The 22739-nt window shown below is 34.5% G+C and overlaps 1 protein-coding gene across 2 annotated transcripts; it reads left to right on the top strand.

Annotated features, from left to right (window-relative positions):
- The first annotated feature begins 12302 nt into the window (after window positions 1–12302).
- Window positions 12303–15969, top strand: LOC145160304 (U-box domain-containing protein 4-like). 2 transcript variants are annotated; one of them, XM_079079443.1, is made up of 7 exons: window positions 12321–12424; window positions 12536–12665; window positions 12916–13064; window positions 13196–13482; window positions 13588–13689; window positions 13758–15542; window positions 15620–15969. In XM_079079443.1, the coding sequence occupies exons 4-7, from the start codon at window positions 13201–13203 to the stop codon at window positions 15677–15679; spliced, it is 2229 nt and encodes a 742-aa protein (XP_078935569.1). In that variant the 5' UTR covers window positions 12321–12424; window positions 12536–12665; window positions 12916–13064; window positions 13196–13200; the 3' UTR covers window positions 15680–15969. The 2 variants fall into 2 exon arrangements, with proteins under 2 accessions (XP_078935568.1, XP_078935569.1); XM_079079442.1 differs by lacking the exon at window positions 12536–12665 and having other exon boundaries at window positions 12303–12424.
- Window positions 15970–22739: the final 6770 nt, after the last annotated feature.

Below are 22739 nucleotides of genomic sequence, written 5' to 3'. Positions count from 1 at the left end.
TTATCCTTATGATGTACTAACGAACTTGGAAAGAAAGAGACACGATAAGGAACACTTCAAGGTGCAAAAAGAAAGATTGTATTATAGAACCCAACTTCTTTACAAGGGGGCTTCTCGATGGTTTTGAGAAAATGAGCTCCACACCTATTTATAGGTGACTTACATCTCCTATTGGGAAGTTTCTAGACTTCCATACTATACATGACTATTCTAGAGTATTCTTATATTCTCTATATCTACCTACAAGGTTCCGAAATGTTCTAGAATGTTCTTCGGTGTCCTAAATATATCTAGGACGTTCTTGGGTCTTCCAATGTGTTCTAGAATGTTCCACACTCTTCTAGGGACTTCTATGATGTTCTACAATCTTCCAGGGACTTCCATTATGTTCAATAACATTCCAATATCTTCTTGGATATTCTAGATCCTTCCAATGTCTTCCAGGGGGTTCTAGAATCTTCCATCGTCTTCCAGATCATTCTATACTTTTCTGAAGTCTTATAGTGCGACCTAGATTTTTCCAGAGTCTTCACGACCATTCTTGAGCGTTCCTGTGTTTTTTAGATGGGCCAAGAAACATCTATAAAGTTGGTCTGTGACATTAAGTCTTTAATGACTTTGTTATTATGTCTAGAATTATTTCTTATAGCTTAATGATCATAAATAACCCTATTAACATGATTTTAAAGGTCGTTCCAAAAAAAACATTTTATTCCAATTCCAACCCTCATTACATATTTACATTCCTTTTTTACATGATTTTAATCTTAACAATGGATTTGAGATGCCTAGATCCATTTATGGTGATTGTGAGCTCAAGTAACTGTTTCGTTCATTTTCAAGTAATCCAAATATTTAATAGTTTATTTCCATAGATCCTTTGATCTGATCAAAACACATTTGTGCATAACTTAACTTAGAGATCATTTTATTCTATTCCAATGGTGGATTCCATTATAACCAATAATTAACCTCATATTTCCATAAGATCTATTGGAAACACATAATAAGAAAATCATAAACATCATAGTCAATCTCTCCTTAACCTTAGGCTCATAGATTTGATTTTAAAATCATGAAGCTAAGATTGTGTATAAATTTTAATGGCTAGATACAACTTCTCATCAATTTAGGGTTCCAAATCCCCAATTCCATCATTAGAGATGAAAATCAACCAATTTAAAGATGAAATGGTGATACATTAATGATTTAAAGCACGTTTTTAGCATTGAAACATACGCAAAACATAGAATGATTATGATGAAATTTGGATTTCTCTAATTGTCTAGGGTTTGAAAACCCAAACCTCTACCAAATGATTAATCAAGCTTTTAGATGCAATGTTTGATGTTAGAATCTAAGCTTGATTTAACACTCGATCTCTAATAGAAATTCATTAATGATTCAAAATTTTGAAACAAAACCCTAACATGAAGGAAAAAAAATGATGAATTAATAGTAAAATCCTAAACTCATAAAGAAAAAAAATACTTAGTTCTTGTCGGACATACGAATCTGAAATGAATGAATCTGAAATGAATGAGTATCCAAAATGTACAGTGTGTCGGTCCAAAATATACCTTTATTACAAGATGTCATATTTTGGATCAACTTATCTTTCTTCTCACCGTTTTTTACACCCCGAAATGTAGCATTTCAGACTTAAATATTATTTTTGCAAATTGCTAAATAGTTGGTCATTTCGTATTATTCCTTTATCCACCATGGTGAATTTTTGTGAATAACCCAATATCTAAATTATGCAAAACTCTACTTATAATCCATAATATGAATAGAGGTAAAAACAATTGACTTATAATATTGGGGTGGTTGTGAATAGAAGAGAAAAACTAACACAACATGACACTATGTTAACCCACCATAAAATATAAGGGTTTACGTAAAAGATTTCAACTCGTTTAATTAAACGAGTTGAAACGACACAAGTCGAAATATAAACAAGTAAGATTATGGTTGAGAATTTATATTCGAAAATGACCTGTTTATTTGTATATAAGAATTTTTTTATTTCTTGAAGTAATTATGCAGACGCATTTACCAACTCCGTTTCATCCCCTTGCCCCTTTACCTCCACAATTTCTATTCTTTCCACTTTGCCCATTTAAACTTAGGGGCTATTTGGTAATATCTGAATTTTTAAAATGTCTGAATTTCTAAGAGGGTCTGAATTTTTAAGATCTGAATTTTAACATGTTGTTTGGTTGGAACCTCTGAATTAATGTGCTGAATTATAAAAATGATCATTTTACCCTTATATATTATTTTGTGCCAAATTCAATGTTTTATGTTTATAAAATTGTTGGATTAGGTTTCTAAGCCCATAACTATAATTGGTATGTACTTGAATTGATAGCAGCACAGTCCTTTTGGGTTGCCCTCAACCTAGCAACTGGACAAGGAAATTATGAAAGGAGAGATATTAATTTATAAGATTAATAAATTAATATATATAAATGATTTATTAATATGTTAAAAGATTAATATATTAATTAGAAATCATTATGTTTAATTAATTGTTAGCCAGAAATTAATCAGAATTGATTTTGGGGTTAAAAGAATTAATTATAAAGTGCAGGGACTAGTTTGCAATTAACTGATAGTTGAATGGAAGGATCCAGAACTCCCTTGGAAGGGGGTGGACGAAAACCCTAGGGGAAACCCTAGAGAATTCGTCCAAGGGGTCCAAGATAAGGCCTTGGGTCTTGCTTAGGCCCTAAGCAAAGGATAACTAGGGTTTTCCCTAAACCCTAGTTCCCTCAACTATTTAAGGAGCCTCCTGGCTCACATTTTAGGGTACTCATTCTTTGGAAGAATACCTTGGCCGAAATTACATACTCCCTCCCCCCTCTCTTCTTCTACTTTCCTTCTTGCTAGTTCTTGGGTGTGATTCCATTAGAGGCATTACATTTGTGGTGTTAAGCTTCCAAGAAGATCAAGATCAAGATCAAGAAGATTATCAATTGTTTGCTATAACAATTGAAAGGTATGTAAACCCTAAACCCTAGTTTGTTACTTTCGAAATTAGCCTCTCTCCTCTAGGGTTCTTATTTTGCAATTCAAAGTTGTATGTTCAATAGTTAAAACATAGATCCAAAGTAGGTTGCATGTGAACTTAGGAATTGTTTTCTGGTTTATTTGTTTTACCTAAAACCCATCAGTGGTATCAGAGCCAGGTTTGGTTTAAATTGAATTGCTATAATAGTTGAATTGCAAATTAGGGTTTATAGCCATTAAACCCTAAAGGCCAAATTTTCGCAATTAGGGTTTTGGATTGAAGGGTTTTCGAAAACCCTAGCCTCCAAAGAACCCTAATCGAAATTAGGGTTAGGGTTTTGAAAACCCTAGCCTACTCCCTTGTGAATTTCGAAATATGCTAGAGGATAACTAGGGTTTCTTGTTTTGGATAATTGTTATTTAATTAGATTAATTGGATAATTATCCTTACCCTATTTTTCGAAATTTAGAGGGATAAGGATTAGGATTAAATTAATGGATTAATTTAATTAGATAATCCTTACAAGATTTAATAATTTGATTAATAGTTAATTAAAAGATAAATATTAAATCTAGTTAATTGGTTTATTTAAATTTAAATTTAATAGCTTAAATTTCGAAATTTATAAACCCTTGAAGTTTTAAAATGTTTTAAAACACACCTTATATATATATTATAACTAAAAGTTTAATATTATATATGTATAAGAATATGGTCAGTCAAATCGCTAGTATGCCTCATTCACGAAGCTAATCTATAAGGGGGGGTATAAGGAAACTGCCTATAAAATGGTAGTTGAATGGGTGTCCACTCTCACCCACCGCTTCCTTGATTAGTGGAGGGTTGTTAGCAGAACGGATTTGATAGGACAACTACTTCTCATTAAAAGTATAATGATATTAAAGAAAGTACTAGAACATTATTTTCAAAATCCCAACTCTAGTTACTTTAGGAAAAATGTGAAAAGTATGCTAATCCATGAAATTGCACATTATGCTTTATTGGTCGTTAGTGGAGCGTGTGTGGTTAACCAGCACACTAAAAGGCACTAATAAAGAGTAGTAATGGGTATCTCACAATTGTCATTTTGATGGAGCGTGTGTGGTTTACCAGCACATCAATAGTTAATGATAAAGACAATGAGGTTACCAAGCACATTTGCATGGTTATTCACATCTTGTCTGTGATCCTCGGCATCCCATTCACAAATAAAAGAGCATAATCTGAGATTAAAACATGCCATTGAATAGTTTCAATGTATCTCAAAAGAATTAGGAATTTCACTTCGTTTGTTTCGTCTAATGGTGGAATCGGTGAATCGTCATTCACCTACCTTTATGAAATTTGCACTTGGATCTCGACATCCCATTTCTAAGTTGTGAATCTTCATAGTTGGATCCTAACCTTGATATTATATCGTTGGGTTATTCTATTAAGGCATCTTGAAATCTAACTAAAACTTTCTTTCTTTTCAGATGTCTACTCCTGGAAACACTTCTGCTTCGTCCTCCTCCAACCAAAACTTCTCTTTACTCAATATCTGCTCCAAAGTCGTTATGGATGGCTCTAACTATAACGATTGGATGCGCAACATCAAGATGGCTCTTCGTTTCGAGAACAAAGAATATGTTCTTGAAAAGGAGCTCAAAGAGCTTGATGAGAATGAAGCTACTCCTGAAGATCTTGCTGCCTACAAGAAACATTACGATGATGCTACCAAAGTGACATGCATCATGGTGGCAACTATGTCCCCAGAACTGCAGAGGTACTATGAGGACTACTGGCCTTTCGAGATGAACAAGGACCTTATGGAAAAGTACCATAAGCGAGCTCGTCAAGAAAAGTTCGAAGTAGTCAAGTCACTCATGGCTTGCAAGATGAAAGATGGGGAGTCGGTTGTGTCACATGTGCAAAGAATGCAACGCTACATAGAGTGTTTGGTCAAGCTCAATATTCACTTTGATGAGGAATTGGCCATTGACATGGTCTTGAACTCACTTCCTGAATGTTATGGTTAGTTTATTCTAACTTACCATTTGAACAATACTGAGCAGACCTTGGCCCAATTGCACAACTTGTTGCAGACAGCTGAGGCAGGGATGAAGGGTAAAAGTATACCCTCCACACCTACGAGTGCCCCTGTTTTGGCTATTGGACAGGGAAAGGGGAAAAAGAGGAAAGGTCCTCCCAAGCAAAACTGGAAGAGCAAGGCTCAAGCTGGGTCATCTAGTAATGGCCCAAAGGCTAAGCCCAATGGTTCCACTCCCCATGTTTCTGATCCAAAAGAGGCAGTTTGCTTTTACTGCAACCAAAAGGGGCATTGGAAGAGATCTTGCCCACAATATCTGCAAGATATCAAGGATGGCAAAGTGAAGCCATCTTCGGCAGGTATTTACACTATTTCTGCTAATAACTCATTATCTTCTCGTTCATGGGTCCTTGATACAGGATGTGGTTTTCATATATGTTCTGATTTGCAGGGTCTAAAGGAAAGTGAGGAGATAGAGCGAGGAAGGATAAACCTGATCATGGGAAACAGAAAGTCTTCACCAGTAACCAAGATCGGAGTTTATCAGCTTCTGCTTAGTAATGATGTTAGATTAGATTTAATAAATTGTTGCTATTCGTCTGAGATGACGAGAAACATTATTTCATTTCATGCATTGTTCAGACAAGGTTTTACATATTCTTTTAATGATTTGAATGGTTCAATTTCTGTTTATAAGAATGGTGTTTTTATGTTTGAAGCTTTGCCTTGTAATGGTGTGTATGAAACAGTGACTTGTGTTGATAGCCTAGGAAATAGTGTACTTAATATTGACTTGTCTAATAGTGTAGACAAGGCATGCTTGTGGCATTGTCGTCTTGGACACATTAACAAGAAACGCATAGCCCAACTCCAAAAGGATGGAGTGTTGGAATCATTTGACCTAAAGTCAGATGATATGTGTGAATCTTGTCTTTTGGGAAAGATGACAAAATCACCATTCACATGGTCTTGTGAAAGAGGTGAAAGTCTGTTGGATCTCATACACACAGATGTGTGTGGGCCCTTCAGATCAACTACAAGAGATGCTAATCGATTCTATGTGACTTTCACTGACGATTATAGCAGATATGGATATATCTACTTGATCAAGCATAAGTCAGAAACTTTTGAAAAGTTCAAAGAGTTTAAGCATGAAGTCGAAAATCAATTGGGCAGAAAGATAAAGATACTTAGATCCGATAGAGGCGGGGAGTATCTTAGTATCGAGTTTAACGACTATCTGAAAGAATGTGGGATAGTCTCACAATTGACTCCTCCTAGGACACCACAGTTAAATGGTGTAGCTGAGAGGCGCAATCGAACCTTGTTAGACATGGTTCGTTCTATGATGAGTCGGGCTTCGCTTCCTATTCACTTCTGGGGGTATGCCTTAGAGACAGCCGCCCACATCCTCAATCTTGTCCCTACAAAGAAGGTTGCCAAAACACCTCAAGAAATGTGGACAGGGAAAGTTCCCTCGTTAGCACATATTAAAGTCTGGGGTTGTGAAGCTTTCGTAAGACGAGAGACTCGCGACAAGCTAGCAGCTAGAAGTGAGAAATGTGTTTTCATTGGTTACCCAAAGCAGTCTTTTGGATATTTGTTCTACAGGCCTAGTGAGAACGTGGTCTTTGTAGCACGAAGAGGAGTCTTTCTTGAAAGAGAGCTCATATTCAAAGAGGACAGTGGGAGCACTATTGACCTTGAAGAAATTCAAGAGTCAGCCAATGAAGGAACCTTAGATGACACTAGCACTCAACCAGAGGAAACAGTTCCTGTTGAACCAATTGATAACTCATTACCTCTTAGAAGATCCACTAGGGTGAGTGTGCCACCTGAGTTGTATGGTTTTCATATTACTTCAGATGGTGACACATTCATAAGTGACAGAACACTGGTAAACTTAGATGAACCAGTCACTTATAAGGAAGCAATGGCAGGCCCAGAGGCTTCCAAGTGGAAAGAGGCAATGGACAACGAGATTAAGTCCATGTATGACAACCAAGTTTGGAATTTGGTTGATAGTGCACCAGGTCGCAAGACAGTTGGGTGCAAATGGATCTTCAAGAAGAAGACAGACATGGATGCGAATGTGCACACATTCAAAGCTCGACTGGTTGCAAAAGGTTTCACTCAAACCCCAGGGGTTGACTATGATGAGACCTTCTCACCAGTAGCTAAGATTAAATCTATTAGGATATTGCTCGCCATAGTTGCCTTTCATGATTATGAAATCTGGCAGATGGATGTAAAAATTGCTTTCCTTAATGGGAAGTTGGCTGAAGATGTTTACATGAGTCAGCCAGAGGGTTTTGTTGATGCAAAGTTCCCCAATAGAGTGTGCAAGCTTGAGAAATCCATTTATGGATTGAAACAAGCATCTCGCAGTTGGAATCTTTGCTTCCATGAGAAAGTCAAAGAGTTTGGTTTCTCTAGAAGTGAAGATGAGTTTTGTGTGTATATCAAGGCTAGTGGGAGTATAGTAACTTTTCTGGTGTTATATGTCAATGACATATTACTCATTGGTAACGACGTTCCAACCTTGAAAGAAGTTAAGTCTTGGCTTGGAAAGTGTTTTGCCATGAAAGACCTTGGAGAAGCTGCCTATATTCTTGGGATTAGAATATTGAGAGATAGAAAGAAGAGACTAATTGGACTTAGTCAGAGCACATACTTGGATAAGGTACTAAAGAGGTTTAGTATGGAAAATTCCAAGAAAGGAGAGCTACCTATCCAGAGCAATACCAAATTGAGTAAGACTCAATGCCCGAGTACAGATGTTGAAATAGATGACATGAGTCGTGTACCTTATGCTTCCGCTGTCGGATCGATCATGTACGCTATGACATGTACTCGCCCTGATGTGGCATTTGCTTTGAGCATGGTCAGTCGCTATCAGGGAAACCCAGGTAGAGCTCATTGGATAGCAGTTAAGAATATACTCAAGTATTTGCGAAGGACAAAGGACTGGGTTCTTGTGCTTGGTGGCAGTGATACTTTGAGAGTAGATGGTTACAGTGATGCCAGCTTTCAGACGGATAGAGATAACTTCCGTTCTCAATCAGGCTGGGTATTTTTACTGAATGGAGGAGCAGTTACTTGGAAAAGTTCCAAGCAAGATACGGTGGCTGATTCTACTTGTGAATCAGAGTACATAGCAGCGAGTGAAGCGTCGAAAGAAGCAGCTTGGTTGAGGAACTTCATCGGAGATATCGGAGTTGTTCCAACCATCCAGGAGCCTATGGAACTATTCTGCGATAATGAAGGAGCGGTTGCCTTGACAAAGGAACCGAGAGATCATGGTAAGACCAGACATATCGACAGAAAGTACCATTTCATCAGACATAGAGTAGAAGAAGGCCATCTTATAGTAAAGAGGGTGTCATCTGAAGATAACCCAGCAGATCCTCTCACAAAGGGTCTGAGTAGGGCTAAGCATATTCAGCATGCTCGGAGCATAGGACTGAAAGATGATATTAGTTTTAGTAGTTAGATTAGTTTTTGAAACTTGTAACAAAGTAAATGTAATTGACTTTTGGTGATTAAATAATAAAGTATTATTTATAAGTTTGGCTACTACCTTTTGTCAATTGTTTATTATTGTGTTTCATATTTTGCATGTTTTACTTCCTGAATAATGAGATTATTCAAACTCCACAGTCGCTCGTACTCTTGGAAGTAAGTAGTGAATTAAGACTGTCATGAATTGGATTGCAGATTGTCTAAGGATAGACATGGCAATAGAATTGCTGCAACGTTCATGAGTACTCAGAAATTGAGATTTGAGTATTGGATAAACCCTCGCTCAGAGTATTACTTCATGGAATTCATCACGAGTAATACTGAGACGATAATATCTTATAATCTTGAAACGAAGATATATGAGTTGTAATTTACAAGTCGGTTGTGCATTGGTGATACGAAAACGCATCAGTAACTTGGTGTTATAAAACGTATTGTCATGCATAATTTGATGAGTAAAAGATACAAGCATATGAGTCAACGTTTATTCGTTCCTTTTGCCCTAACCGGAAAAGCGATATATGTGGGCCCCTCGATGATTTGGTGTTGACTTATGTGCTGGGCCCAGCCAGGACTAAATTGATGTGTTCGATTAGAAGTCCTACATCATCACAAATCAGGAATCGGGAAACATAGATTCTGGACAAACAGATTGATTTCATTCCATGTCTTTTGTCTGGGGATATCAAGCAGAACGAAGGGTTATATGATCACTTATCTTAGGACACGTAACTGACTGGGTCAGAGTTCGGCAACAGCTTTTTGGAAGCTACAATTTGCTGGTCAAATTTAGAAGGCATACTAGCAATTATAGTTACAGACTTATCCAAGTGGGAGACTGTTGGATTAGGTGTCTAAGCCCATAACTATAATTGGTATGTACTTGAATTGATAGCAGCACAGTCCTTTTGGGTTGCCCTCAACCTAGCAACTGGACAAGGAAATTATGAAAGGAGAGATATTAATTTATAAGATTAATAAATTAATATATATAAATGATTTATTAATATGTTAAAAGATTAATATATTAATTAGAAATCATTATGTTTAATTAATTGTTAGCCAGAAATTAATCAGAATTGATTTTGGGGTTAAAAGAATTAATTATAAAGTGCAGGGACTAGTTTGCAATTAACTGATAGTTGAATGGAAGGATCCAGAACTCCCTTGGAAGGGGGTGGACGAAAACCCTAGGGGAAACCCTAGAGAATTCATCCAAGGGGTCCAAGATAAGGCCTTAGGTCTTGCTTAGGCTCTAAGCAAAGGATAACTAGGGTTTTCCCTAAACCCTAGTTCCCTCAACTATTTAAGGAGCCTCCTGGCTCACATTTTAGGGTACTCATTCTTTGGAAGAATACCTTGGCCGAAATTGCATACTCCCTCCCCCCTCTCTTCTTCTACTTTCCTTCTTGCTAGTTCTTGGGTGTGATTCCATTAGAGGCATTACATTTGTGGTGCTAAGCTTCCAAGAAGATCAAGATCAAGATCAAGAGGATTATCAATTGTTTGCTATAACAATTGAAAGGTATGTAAACCCTAAACCCTAGTTTGTTAATTTCGAAATTAGCCTCTCTCCTCTAGGGTTCTTATTTTGCAATTCAAAGTTGTATGTTCAATAGTTAAAACATAGATCCAAAGTAGGTTGCATGTGAACTTAGGAATTGTTTTCTGGTTTATTTGTTTTACCTAAAACCCATCAAAAATAACCAAACAACTTGAATAATTATAAAAATATATATTTAAACACCATACAAAATCCAAATTAAACAAAAAAAACAAATCAAACATAAATAATTGACAAATCTATCCAACTATAACAATCATTGTTTTGGAAGACATTGCTTTAACTAAACAAAATTTTCAAAATACAATGCTCTGATAGAAAAGGTGAAATTATGATGCTATAATAAAGAAATCAAAAAAAATCTGTGCCTGTAGTCTTTAATACAGTAGTCGTTTCACCTCACAAAAATCCTTTAAGCTTTCCAAAGGCCTATTCTTTTTGAAGGAGTTGTTTGGCTTGTCATACGACTCATATCAACTATATATTCCTGCAATCAATTGTAATGTATAATTAGGAGCTGTTTAGAGTTCTTGATTTTGTCCCCTCCCTTTTATCTATTTTTTGTGCTTATTGACTGGCCTCTAGATCCACATCAACAACACGAACATCAGATTTCACATTTCACATAATCCTGCATTATCATAACATCAGATTTCACATTTCACATAATCAATTTTGTCAAAGAAAACACCAAAAAAAAAACTTCCAATCCAAAATCAAAATCAGGATGTTATTCACATAATCAGTAACGTGAGATATCAGAATTTGAATCAAAGCATCTGATTTATAGAGAATCGGATGTCAAACCTTGAAATTGATTGCAGATGTCAAACCTCGAAATCGATTGCTCCAGACATCAAATCATGAAATCGATTGGTCCAGGGCGATGGTTGGGGGAAGACGGAAGCAACGAAGGGAGGAAGAGAAGAATCAGGGTTCTTAAATCGATTACATAAAATCGATTTGAGAAAAATCTTACCTGATACTGTTATCTCCGAGTTTTGACGAAGCTGGAGGCAAAGGGGGTTGGCGGCGATGACCGGACCGGAGATGGTGGAGGCGGAAGGTGTGCACCTAGAGAAGAGGTGGAGGCGGAAGTCTATACGTGAGTAGAAAGGAACTGTGGGCAAAAAAGGAACAAGGTCCCTTATTTTTTTTTCAGACTTCACTCTACATCTGAAATATTAAGAGGATATTAAAAAATTAAGAGGCAAAAAATAATAGGCTACCAAACGGTCTATATCTGAATTTTTAAGAGGTTACCTCTTAAATTTTCAATTAAGAGGTAAACAAACAGGGCATTACTATAGATTTCTCCGTCTCTCAAATTTTTTTTTCCGTTTAAAGTTGTACTCTTTCAAACTTGTTAAATCTTTCGACCCGATATTACACGACACATATAAAAAGTCTAAACTCTAACTGTCTAACCCAGTACATACTTTATACGAAAATCAACAAATTAACACCGTATAACATGATAACTAAACGATTGAAATAATCTAACTCGTTAATATTTCAACTCAACACGAACGAGCCTAGTCGACTTTGTCCAGTCTAGTTGTGAACATGCGAGCCATTAGGGCTGTAAATGAACCGAACGAACACGAACGAGGCTTGTTCATGTTCGTTCGTCTAAGTTAACCGAACAAATGAACGACCACGAACGGTTAAACGAACGAGTTTTCTTGTTCATGTTCGTTCGTTTAACAAATTACATTGTTCATGTTCGTTCGTTTATGTTCGTGAACATGCTAAACGAACATAAACAAACGAACAAAGATAAACGAACATATATGAACATAAATGAACATATAATATAGTAATGTAATCAAACACAATTAAACATATATGAAGATAAAGGAACTTATATGAGCGAACATATACAAACGTAAACGAACAACATAAACGAACGTTCATGAACATAATGAACGAACGAGACTATTGTTCATGTTCGTTCGTTTAACTAAACGAACGAGAATTTATGTTCATGTTCGTTCGTTTATTAAATAAACGAACATAAACGAACTTCCCGCCAAACGGTTCACGAACAGGTCATTGAACGTTCAGTTCGTTTTCAGCCCTACGAGACATGTGTTAAAAAAAATATTAAATTTGTCAAAAATAGTAGAAAAACAGCGGTCGAATGATGACGAGACAAATTAAAATCATAACGAAAATGAAATAAAGAGCCAATCACAACTGGAACAATCATCTCTTCAGAAATTATAGGAATCAATTTCAATTCAATTTCTTCAAACTAGTATCAACCAAAAGTCGGCCGATAGTCCTCCAGGTGAGCTCTTATTCTCTTCATTTTCTGCTGATCTTCTCTTTCTAGGGTTCCATATCACTGTTCTTGATTTCTGTTGGACTAATTCAATGGTTCTACTTGACGCGTTTTCAGTTGATGTTTGGTCAATTGAAAACCTGCTATTGAACGTTTCTTATTCTTCGCGCGTTTATATATTCGGAATCGAGCACTAATACCTTCAATTCTTATATAGACTTCATTCTCATGGTTTGAGATCACAAGCGTAAGTCGAATTTGGTCGAATCATGGTTAATTTGATTTTTTAGGTTTTGATTGCGTTCATTTGGATGAGGCTTTCATCTTATAATCTGTAATTGCTTCTTTACACCGTTTGTAGTAGAACTAGAACCGAACTGTAATTCCTTTCCCCAATTGAGTTGATTCCACATATAATTAGCATACCATGATGTTAGGATTTAGGAATTTCATTCGCCATCATTGATTTCACTTCCTTTTGAATTTTTAATCCACAGTGTGCAAGGTATAATCAAACTTCTCAGTTCTATCAATCAAAGAGTGGCCATAAATCCAAAGGATTTCACCACTGGAATTTGGATTCTATAGGGATCATCAATGTGAACAAGATCATATCAAATCACAAATCACAAGTTTGCAGAAATAGGTTAGTTGGTGCTGTTTGTGTTTACTTTATTTCTGGATACTAGTTTGCTGTTTGTTCTTTCCAACCAATATAAACCCTCATAAGCTTATTAACAAATTTATTAATGAATGATTGGTTATATCTTTACACAGGTGTGATGGAGATATCACTACTGAAAACACTTCTAAAAAACATTTCTAGTTTTCTTCATCTGTCACCCCTTGATAATGGATTATGCTGTGAAATTGTGGAAAAGTACTACACCACCATTGAAGAACTACTCAAGTTAATTAAACCAATACTGGAGTCTATTATCAATACACCAGTGGCTTCAGACGAACAACAACTACAGAATGAATTTACAGAAATGAGTCAATCTGTTGATGAACTAAAGGAGCTCTTTGAAGATTGTCATCCATTGATGAGTAAAGTTTACTTTGTATGTATTCAACACCCAACACTTCAAGGTTTCAATATTCTAAAACACAATCAGAGTTTATAAGTTATAACCCGATCTTTTTTTTTTTTTTTTTGTATTCTAAAGGTTTTGAAAGCCGAATCATTGTTTACAAAAGTCCAAACACATTGCTTGGATATGTTTGAGCTTCTTCAATCATCTTGTGAACTAAATTCATCATCTCTTGAGGTACCCTTACCTTTATCATTCTACTTTCAAGTTTTATGTTCTTGAACTAATTATAAATTTGCTTTCAGAAAATGAAGCATATGGGATATGAAAAGCCATCAGCTATTGTCTTAAAAGCTATAAGAGAACAAGTGGAGGGATCTGATCCCAGCTCAGAAACTAGGACAAAAATTGCTGATTTGTTAAGCTTAAGAACAAATCAAGAACTTCTAATCGAAGCTGTTGCACTTGAAAACTTGAAGGAGAATGCTGAACAAGCAGAAAAGATTGGGGATTTGGAGTATATTGAAGAAATGATTGCTCTTGTTACACACATGCATGATTGCTTTGTGGAAATGAAACAATCAGAAAGCTCAAACCCTGTTCCAATTCCTCCAGACTTCTGTTGTCCACTGTCACTTGAATTGATGACAGACCCTGTGATTGTAGCTTCTGGGCAGACATATGAGCGGGGGTATATTCGTAATTGGATTGATCTTGGACTCAATGTTTGCCCTAAAACAATGCAAACTCTTGTTCATAATAATTTGATTCCTAATTACACTGTGAAAGCATTGATTGCTAATTGGTGTGAATCCCACAATGTTAAACTCCCAGATCCTGTAAAGCAGCCATTAAGGTTAACCTTGAATCAACCTACTTCACCTAGATCGAATGGAATCCATCAGGAAGAAGCTTCTTCTCCAGTGCATCGTCATGTTCATTCATCTTCAGAAGATTCTGGAAAGGGGAATGAGTTTAATACGGTTGAATCCGGTGAGAAAAGTTTGGATTCAGGTGGACCTGGACCAGGACCTTCTGGAGTGGATGAAGGATCACCACCGGAGGCACCTGCAATTGAGTCGTATTCTTCAACTCCGGCAACCGCTTACAACAGTGATGCTTCAGGGGAGCTGGCGGCAGAGCCTCAGGCTGCCATTGCTGCTTCCCGGCATGCAGTTTCACCTCGATTTGGAAACAGAGCACGAAACCAAATATGGCGGAGATCATCTTTTGGGCCGAGAGTTGTTTCTTCTGCTACTGAAGCGAGACCTGATCTCACGGAACTCGAAACGCAGGTGAAGAAATTGGTCAGCGACTTGAGCAGCGCTTCCATTGATACAGTCAGGAACGCCACCGGTGAACTCAGGTTACTTGCGAGACATAATATGGATAATCGAATCGTGATAGCAAACTGTGGTGCTATAACGTTGTTAATCGGTCTCTTATATTCGCCGGACCAAAAAGTCCAGGAAAATTCCGTCACCGCACTTCTGAACCTATCAATCAACGACATCAACAAAGCCGCTATCGCCAACGCCGACGCGATTGAACCTCTGATTCACGTCCTCGAGACCGGAAGCTCAGAGGCGAAGGAGAATTCCGCCGCGACACTGTTTAGTCTCTCGGTAATCGAAGATAACAAGATACGAATCGGGAGGTCCGGAGCGATCGGACCTCTGGTTGATTTATTAGGGCACGGAACTCCGAGAGGAAAGAAAGACGCAGCCACCGCATTGTTCAATCTATCAATATTTCACGAAAACAAGGCGCGTATTGTGCAGGCGGGAGCGGTGAAGTACCTTGTAGAGCTAATGGATCCCGCCGGTGGGATGGTTGACAAGGCGGTGGCGGTTCTATCGAATCTTGCGACACTCCCGGAGGGGAGAGCCGCTATCGGTCAGGAGGGTGGTATTCCGATGCTTGTTGAAGTAGTTGAATTAGGTTCGGCTCGAGGGAAGGAGAATGCCGCCGCTGCCCTTCTGCAACTGTGTACAAATAGCAGTCGGTTTTGTAACATTGTTCTTCAGGAAGGAGCAGTTCCGCCGTTGGTGGCTCTGTCACAGTCCGGTACACCGAGAGCCAAGGAAAAGGTGTGTTTTTTTTTTTTCGAAATCGATTAATTCGAGTTTATTTATTTATTTGACATGATGAAATTGTTATTTTGCAGGCTCAGTCGCTGCTTAGCTTCTTTAGAAACCAGCGCCATGGCAATGGCGGGAGGGGGTGAGGTAAGTTTTGTCATTTGTGTACAAGTGTATATATATTTTTTTTTAATGTTTACAAATATCGGATAAGAAGGTCTTAGTATTTGAGTGTATGCTCTTTGATTTATTTGTGACAAAAGAAAAAAGAAAAGAGATACATGATTTTTTTGGGGATTCTTTTTTAAGTTCATACCTTTTTTCTGCATATGTTTATTGTAGTTTGAGTTGGGGATGGTGTTGGCACTTGGCTGACGAATAATTTAATTTATTTTTGAATCTTTATATTGACAAAAAGCATGCCATATCGATATCATACACATTTATTAATCCTTAAAATATTCGAAATATTAATTTTTATTCACCAATGTTATTGAAACCGGTTTCAATTTTGGAGTGAATTACACATAAACAAATATTCTATATTGGTGGGTGGTCCCATAACCAATTGATTGAGCTCACTATGACTACACTAGTATAGGAGCAAATATTTCATGAAGTCACCATTGAACGTTGTGTGATGTGTTGCATACTTTAGGGAAAATTGAGAAATTAAGTCAATGTCCACATGCAAGTAAGATTTCAAATCACGCTTTTTACACTATGTCATGCAATATATGGTTAATGCATGCTTTATGCCATACCCATATTTACTGTTTTATATTATTGACCAAACAAACACACACATGTGCAATGCCGGAAAGTATAAAAACTTATATATCATAATCATACCGGATTGTATCTCAAATTCACAACTTTGCAAATACTCACCACATATGAAATAAATCACCATTGATGTTGTTCACATATTATTTTGACTACATATAGCTCTTGTATTTCATAACATTTCTTGAATCCAATCTTATACATAAACTTCAAATCTTATACTTTCATACAATTACCAGAGGAGGGAGGACAATTTTTAGCCATATATTTTCTTGAGGACCGTGAGGAGGAAGGACAATTCTTAACTATACATTTTGAAAAATCCACTAAAATGACACGGTGGTATTTTTTGAAAAAAAAAACAAAGTAAACCTATATATATATATATATATATATATATATATATATATATATATATATATATATATATATATATATATATATATATATATCGTTAAAAGAAAGAGAAAAAACAAATATTAAATAAATTTATTGGAATACTGATAGTTATTTAGGTTATTGTTTTAATTTGTTTATTCGAAAAAAAGGTCAAAAAATCATTATACAAATTAAATGAACAAAATGTCAAAAAAACAACATTAAAAAATATATTTAAGTAAAACGTCAAAAATATTAAAATATTTTTAAACCACAAAAACAAAGATAATTAAATAAAGCAAAAAATAAATAAAAAAACAAATAAATAATGATAATAATAATAATAATAAGAATAATAATAATATGATTTTATATAATTTACATAATTGATTTAAAAAATAAAAATAATTTTATAAATAATCTATATTAATTCTATTAAAATAAAGATAAAAAACAATTATATATATATATATATATATATATATATATATATATATATATATATATATATATATATATTGTTAAAAGAAAAAGAAAAAAAGAAAGAAAGGGTAATTTGGTCATTTTATATGGACCAAGGACCTGCAGTGCAATTTTCACAAACCACGGGAATGTAACCTATCAAATTTTAAACTTAAGGACCAAAACTAAGAATTCGACCAAATCACAAGGACCATTTCTGTCATTTACTCCGCATTTTTTATGTATTTTAAATGTATAAATGTATTTCTTTTATGTATTTATATGTATTTTTAAGTATTTTACATACTTTTTTATATATTTTTATGTGTTATTTGTTTATGTATTACGTATTTATATATATATTTACATATTTATGTATTTTTTTAAGTTTTTACTTTTTACATGTATATGTTTACATTTTTTTTATATATTTTAAATTTTTTTATAAATTTAAAATATATAAAAAAATGTAAACATATACATATATAAACTTAAAAAAAATACATAAATATGTAAAAATATATATAAATACGTAATACATAAACAAATAACACATAAAAATACATAAAAAGTATGTAAAATATTTAAAAATACATAAAAAAATATATTTATACATTTAAAATACATAAAAGTGCGGAGTAAATGACAGAAATGGTCCTTGTGATTTGGTCGAATTATCAGTTATTGTCATTAAGTTTAAATTTTGATAGGTTACATCCCTATGGTTTGTGAAAATTGCACTGCAGGTCCTTGGTACATATAAAATGACCAAATTACCCTTTCTTTCTTTTTTCTTTTTCTTTTAACAATTTGTGTGTGTGTATATATATATATATATATATATATATATATATATATATATATAATTGTTTTTTATCTTTATTTTAATAGAATTAATATAGATTATTTATAAATATATTTTTATTTTTTTAAATCAATTATCTAAATTATATAAAATCATATTATTATTATTATTATTATTATTATTATTATTATTTGCTTTAGTTAATTATCTTTGTTTTTGTGGTTTAAAAATATTTTAATATTTTTGATGTTTTACTTAAATATATTATTTAATGTTGTTTTTTTGACATTTTGTTCATTTAAATTATATAATGATTTTTTGACTTTTTTTTGAATAAACAAATTTAAACAATAACCCGAATAACTATCAGTATTCCAATAAAATTATTTAATATTTGGTTTTTTTCTCTTTCTTTTAGCGATATATATATATATATATATATATATATATATATATATATATATATATATATATATATATATATATATATAAAGGTTTATATTGTTTTTTTTTCAAAAATAGTTATACAAAAAAATATAAATGAAGAAGCACTACCATATAAACGAATAATGTAAACGAAAACACATAAAACCATAAAACTGAATAAAAGAAAAAACACTAACATATAAGTAGGCTATAAACGAACCAAACGAATACGAACAAGGGTTGTAAACGAACCAAATGAATACGTATTTATATGTAATTTTCAGTATTTTTTTAACGCCTAAAAAATCCAAGGAAAATTTTTATTTTTAAAATATTAAACCTTACAAACGATTTGTTCAAAAACCAATCAAAATGAATATATTATTTAAAAATTAGAGTAAAAATCATAAACAGTCACACGAAATAAAACTCTGGGGGATATTGTGCAGTCATACCGAACCCTTCCTTTATAAACTGGAAGTATCTAAAACCAAACCGTAAAACTATAATTAGTAAGTTTTTCAAAATACCAATATTATCATTGGTTCTAACCCTAACATTGGCCCAACCCATACATGTTGATCAGGACATATGAACATATGAAATGACATATTTGGTGGTATAAGAAGTTTGTAACTAATGTTCTTAAATGCCCTCTTTAGGAGCTCACAATGCAAATGTGTGCTTCATATGTCCCACTACAAATTATAAATAAATACTTATAAAATAGTAATAATTTGTTAGACATGTTACTATAGCTAGTCCCCATTAATAAATTTGATTCTTTTTCCAGCTAGTCTTGTTTACTTGTACGTGACTACGCAGCTCTGTTTCCGTTTAACTAAGAGATAGAAACATGTCAATTTCTCTCTAGAAGTGTTATATGTAAAATCAAATGTTGCATAATTTGGTAATAAAATAAAACGTAATTGTATATTATATCTAAAAACTAACTTATTACATAATTAAAAATAATAATAACATCAAACGTAATCACACAAACACACATTTAACCATATCCTTTTTAGCAGTTTGATTTTAATTAAATTTTGCCATGAAATACTTCTTGCATTTAATATAGATCTTATGTTCGAAGCATTGGTAATTACCGATGGAAAACAATTAATAATTACAATAGTCAAGACGTTAATATTTTTTTTATCCGTAGGGACAAATTATCACATTACTGTTCTCTCATTTCATTATTCTTTCTTTACATGTACTATAGATATACAATGTAGTAACGTAAATATACATCCAAAAATTATGCTTACATCGATTATAATAGATTATATTTTAGAACACTCTTTATTCTAAATCTAAACTGCATTTACTGTATCAGACCCAGATAAGACCTGAACATTTGATTAAGAGTTACCATATCAACTAGCACTTAATGATTATCCTAGTTTGTCCTTATAATCTTGTTTGTTTCTTGATTGTTTTCAGATCTAAAATCAACTTTATATGAGATCTTGGTTTCAAAAGTTGTTAAGTTCACACATAGATCTCATATATTATAATTAGTTTAGTTTCTCAGGAAAACATAATGTCTACCAAGTGAAAAGAATTGTGAAGCTTGAGAATTAAGTCATTAACTGCAGATGTAGAAGTAGAAGTAGAAACAGATGTTATAATTCATAATTGTATAGTAAAGAGATTGATCAACCTCAAAACTTAATTTTCAACATTATTACAAAATAATTAAAGGAGTGAATTAAGGGCACTTGGATTTGCCCTTGGAGTTCTTTAAATCACGATAGCAAGGGCACTCTGCCTTGTCAGCGTACGGAGTGGATGGAACACAGCCTTGACATTTCGCGCAACAGATCCCACAATACTTCAGACATCGTTCTTGATAACCAGCTTTCGAGCATCGATTCCCACACTTTGCATCGCATCCAAAGGTACCTATTTAAGCAAATCAGATCCATTCAACAAATTCAAATTCAACTTTCTACTAGAAATTAAAACCAGAAAGGTTCAAACAAGAAATCGATTATTACTTATGATTGGGGAAGGCGCCGGGTAAGAAGAAGCTGCGGTGGTGGTGGTGGATTCATCAGCGGCAACAGTGGTGGAGATGAAGAACAGAGCGGCGGCAATTAGCAGAAGAGCAATCGGAAGGGTCTTCATTTTGTTGGGATTATGGAGCGAATCGGATGATAGCATGCGTTTCTATTTATAGTACGAGAGTGATGGGGTGGATGGCATGAGGAGATGTGAATTCCACATGTAAAAAGTACGTACAATGTAACTACTCCCTTGTCCTTTTTACAATTTTGTAATTATTGTTTCAATATATTGTATAATTTATATTATATTTTATATTTGGTTTTAATATCTTGGAATACTGAACAGTGAATACAACATTATATTCCATCATGTTTTAGCAAAATTATAAAATAATTTCTCAACTAGGATAAGACAAAAAGAAGTGGCTACGATCTCTTCTGCGGTTTGTCACGGTGGCAGTGGAGAACACAGCCCCCACCATGCGGTCTCCATTGTGGTTTGATCGTATGCGGCTAAATTTGGCCGCATGTCTCTCCTCTTTCCCTACTCTCTTCTCCTACCATCTTTCATTGTGGCATTCTCAATTTTCACGACCAAATAAAAAAATTTCTTTATTCTTATTTAAAATAGAGTATCCTTTTTGTAGAACATACTAATATGAAATTTGTCCCAAAACAATTTCTCTAAATATAAATCTTAGTCAAACCATTTTTGAGAAACATTTTAATATTAAAAAGCTCCGATGTCAAAACGCTGATACAAAATCAAAAGCATAAACTAGTTATTACAGGCCTACAACTCTTTATTATATTAATGACCTAAATCTCTTTTAACACTTCGTATATATAGTCACTTATTCCATAACATTCTTACTACTACCTATGATACGAACAAATTGTGTGGGGAGGGCTTGGAGCCTAGTGAGCACATAGGGGTTTCAACCCACAATAACATAATTAAAATCTTTTCGATATATATTTCACACCAAACAATTAACCCGATTAACCATTCCTATTATTCTCACTCCCTGATCCTAAAATAATAATCTCAAGGGACATGTCCTAAATGTAAGAACCTGAAATTTAGAGTAAGTTGACTTGTAGTCAAATATTGATCAAAAGGGTAAAATGGTCAATTATGAGAAAGAGATGAGATTATGAAGTTGTAACTTCATAATAATGACCAATAAGAGTTCAAGTCACTAAGAAGAGGTTATATGAGCAAGTCCAAGAGAGAGAATGCATAAGAACATGCATTATTGGTCAAAAGGGTAAAATGAGTATTTTATGCTTTTTAGGCCAAGTTTGCGACTTAATAGATTAAGACTCATATTAAGTCAATGATAAGTGACTTAATAGATCCATAAAATATGTTCCCGCCTTCTCGTGGATATAAAGAACATTGAAAATGGGTAAGAGACGAAGAACATATGAGGGTTAGAAGTTGGGACAAAAATATCCCAAAGCTAGAATGAATCAGCTAAGGGAACTTTGTCAAGCAATTTCCGCAACGCAGAAAATAGAAATCCACGGCATGGTGAATGATTATGTAAAAAAGACAAGCAACGTACTTTGCTCTGCGGTGCGGCATATGGGTGCCACGACATGGTGGCCAAAGTAGGTTGCTAGTGGAGAATAACACTACGACGTGGCAAATAGAATGTCACGGTGTGGCAAGCGTTTAAGCGACCTTTGACCGGGATCAAAGTGGTATACACGACGCGGGGAATAAGTATTCTTTGCCCGCTTACGAGACATAAATTAAGTATATTAAGCCATTCATTCTCACCATTTGACACCCCCAATCCATAGGAGTTGAGCTATGGCGATTTCGAGGAAGAGAGACGATCAAGAGACGACGTTGGGTGTTGGTAGCTTGGATTGAAGGAGGAAAAAACATTAGGTATTCATCTACTCCTTAATTAAGCTAGTTATGGCTTAGTGGTGATTTGATGAATTGATTAGATTGATTGGTTTGATTAGCCTATAGATTGAGTATGATGCTAGTGATAATGTTAATTAAGCTAGTTAGGGCTTAATGGTGCTTTGATGAATTGATTAGATTGATTGGTTTGATTAGCCTATAGATTGAGTATGATGCTAGTGATAGTGTTCATAAGCTTTGAATGAGCTTTATGTGTGATTTCAATGGTGAAATCACTAGGTATGAAGTTAGGGTTTGAAACCCTAAACTAGTGATTATGTGTAATTGATGCATTAGAGTTAGATTGTGATGAATTAGTGTAACATCCCCCTATGGCACGTATCACAATATTGTCCGCTTTGGGCTCCTGGCACGAAAACTTCCCTAGGGGTCACCCATCCCTAAATTGC

Source organism: Lactuca virosa, chromosome 2 (genome assembly GCF_052849685.1).
Source record: "Lactuca virosa cultivar CGN04683 chromosome 2, Lactuca_virosa_CGN04683_v6, whole genome shotgun sequence".
NCBI lineage: Eukaryota > Viridiplantae > Streptophyta > Magnoliopsida > Asterales > Asteraceae > Lactuca > Lactuca virosa.
Note: the sequence above shows the minus strand (reverse complement) of the source record. Positions and strands in the feature narration are given on the sequence as shown.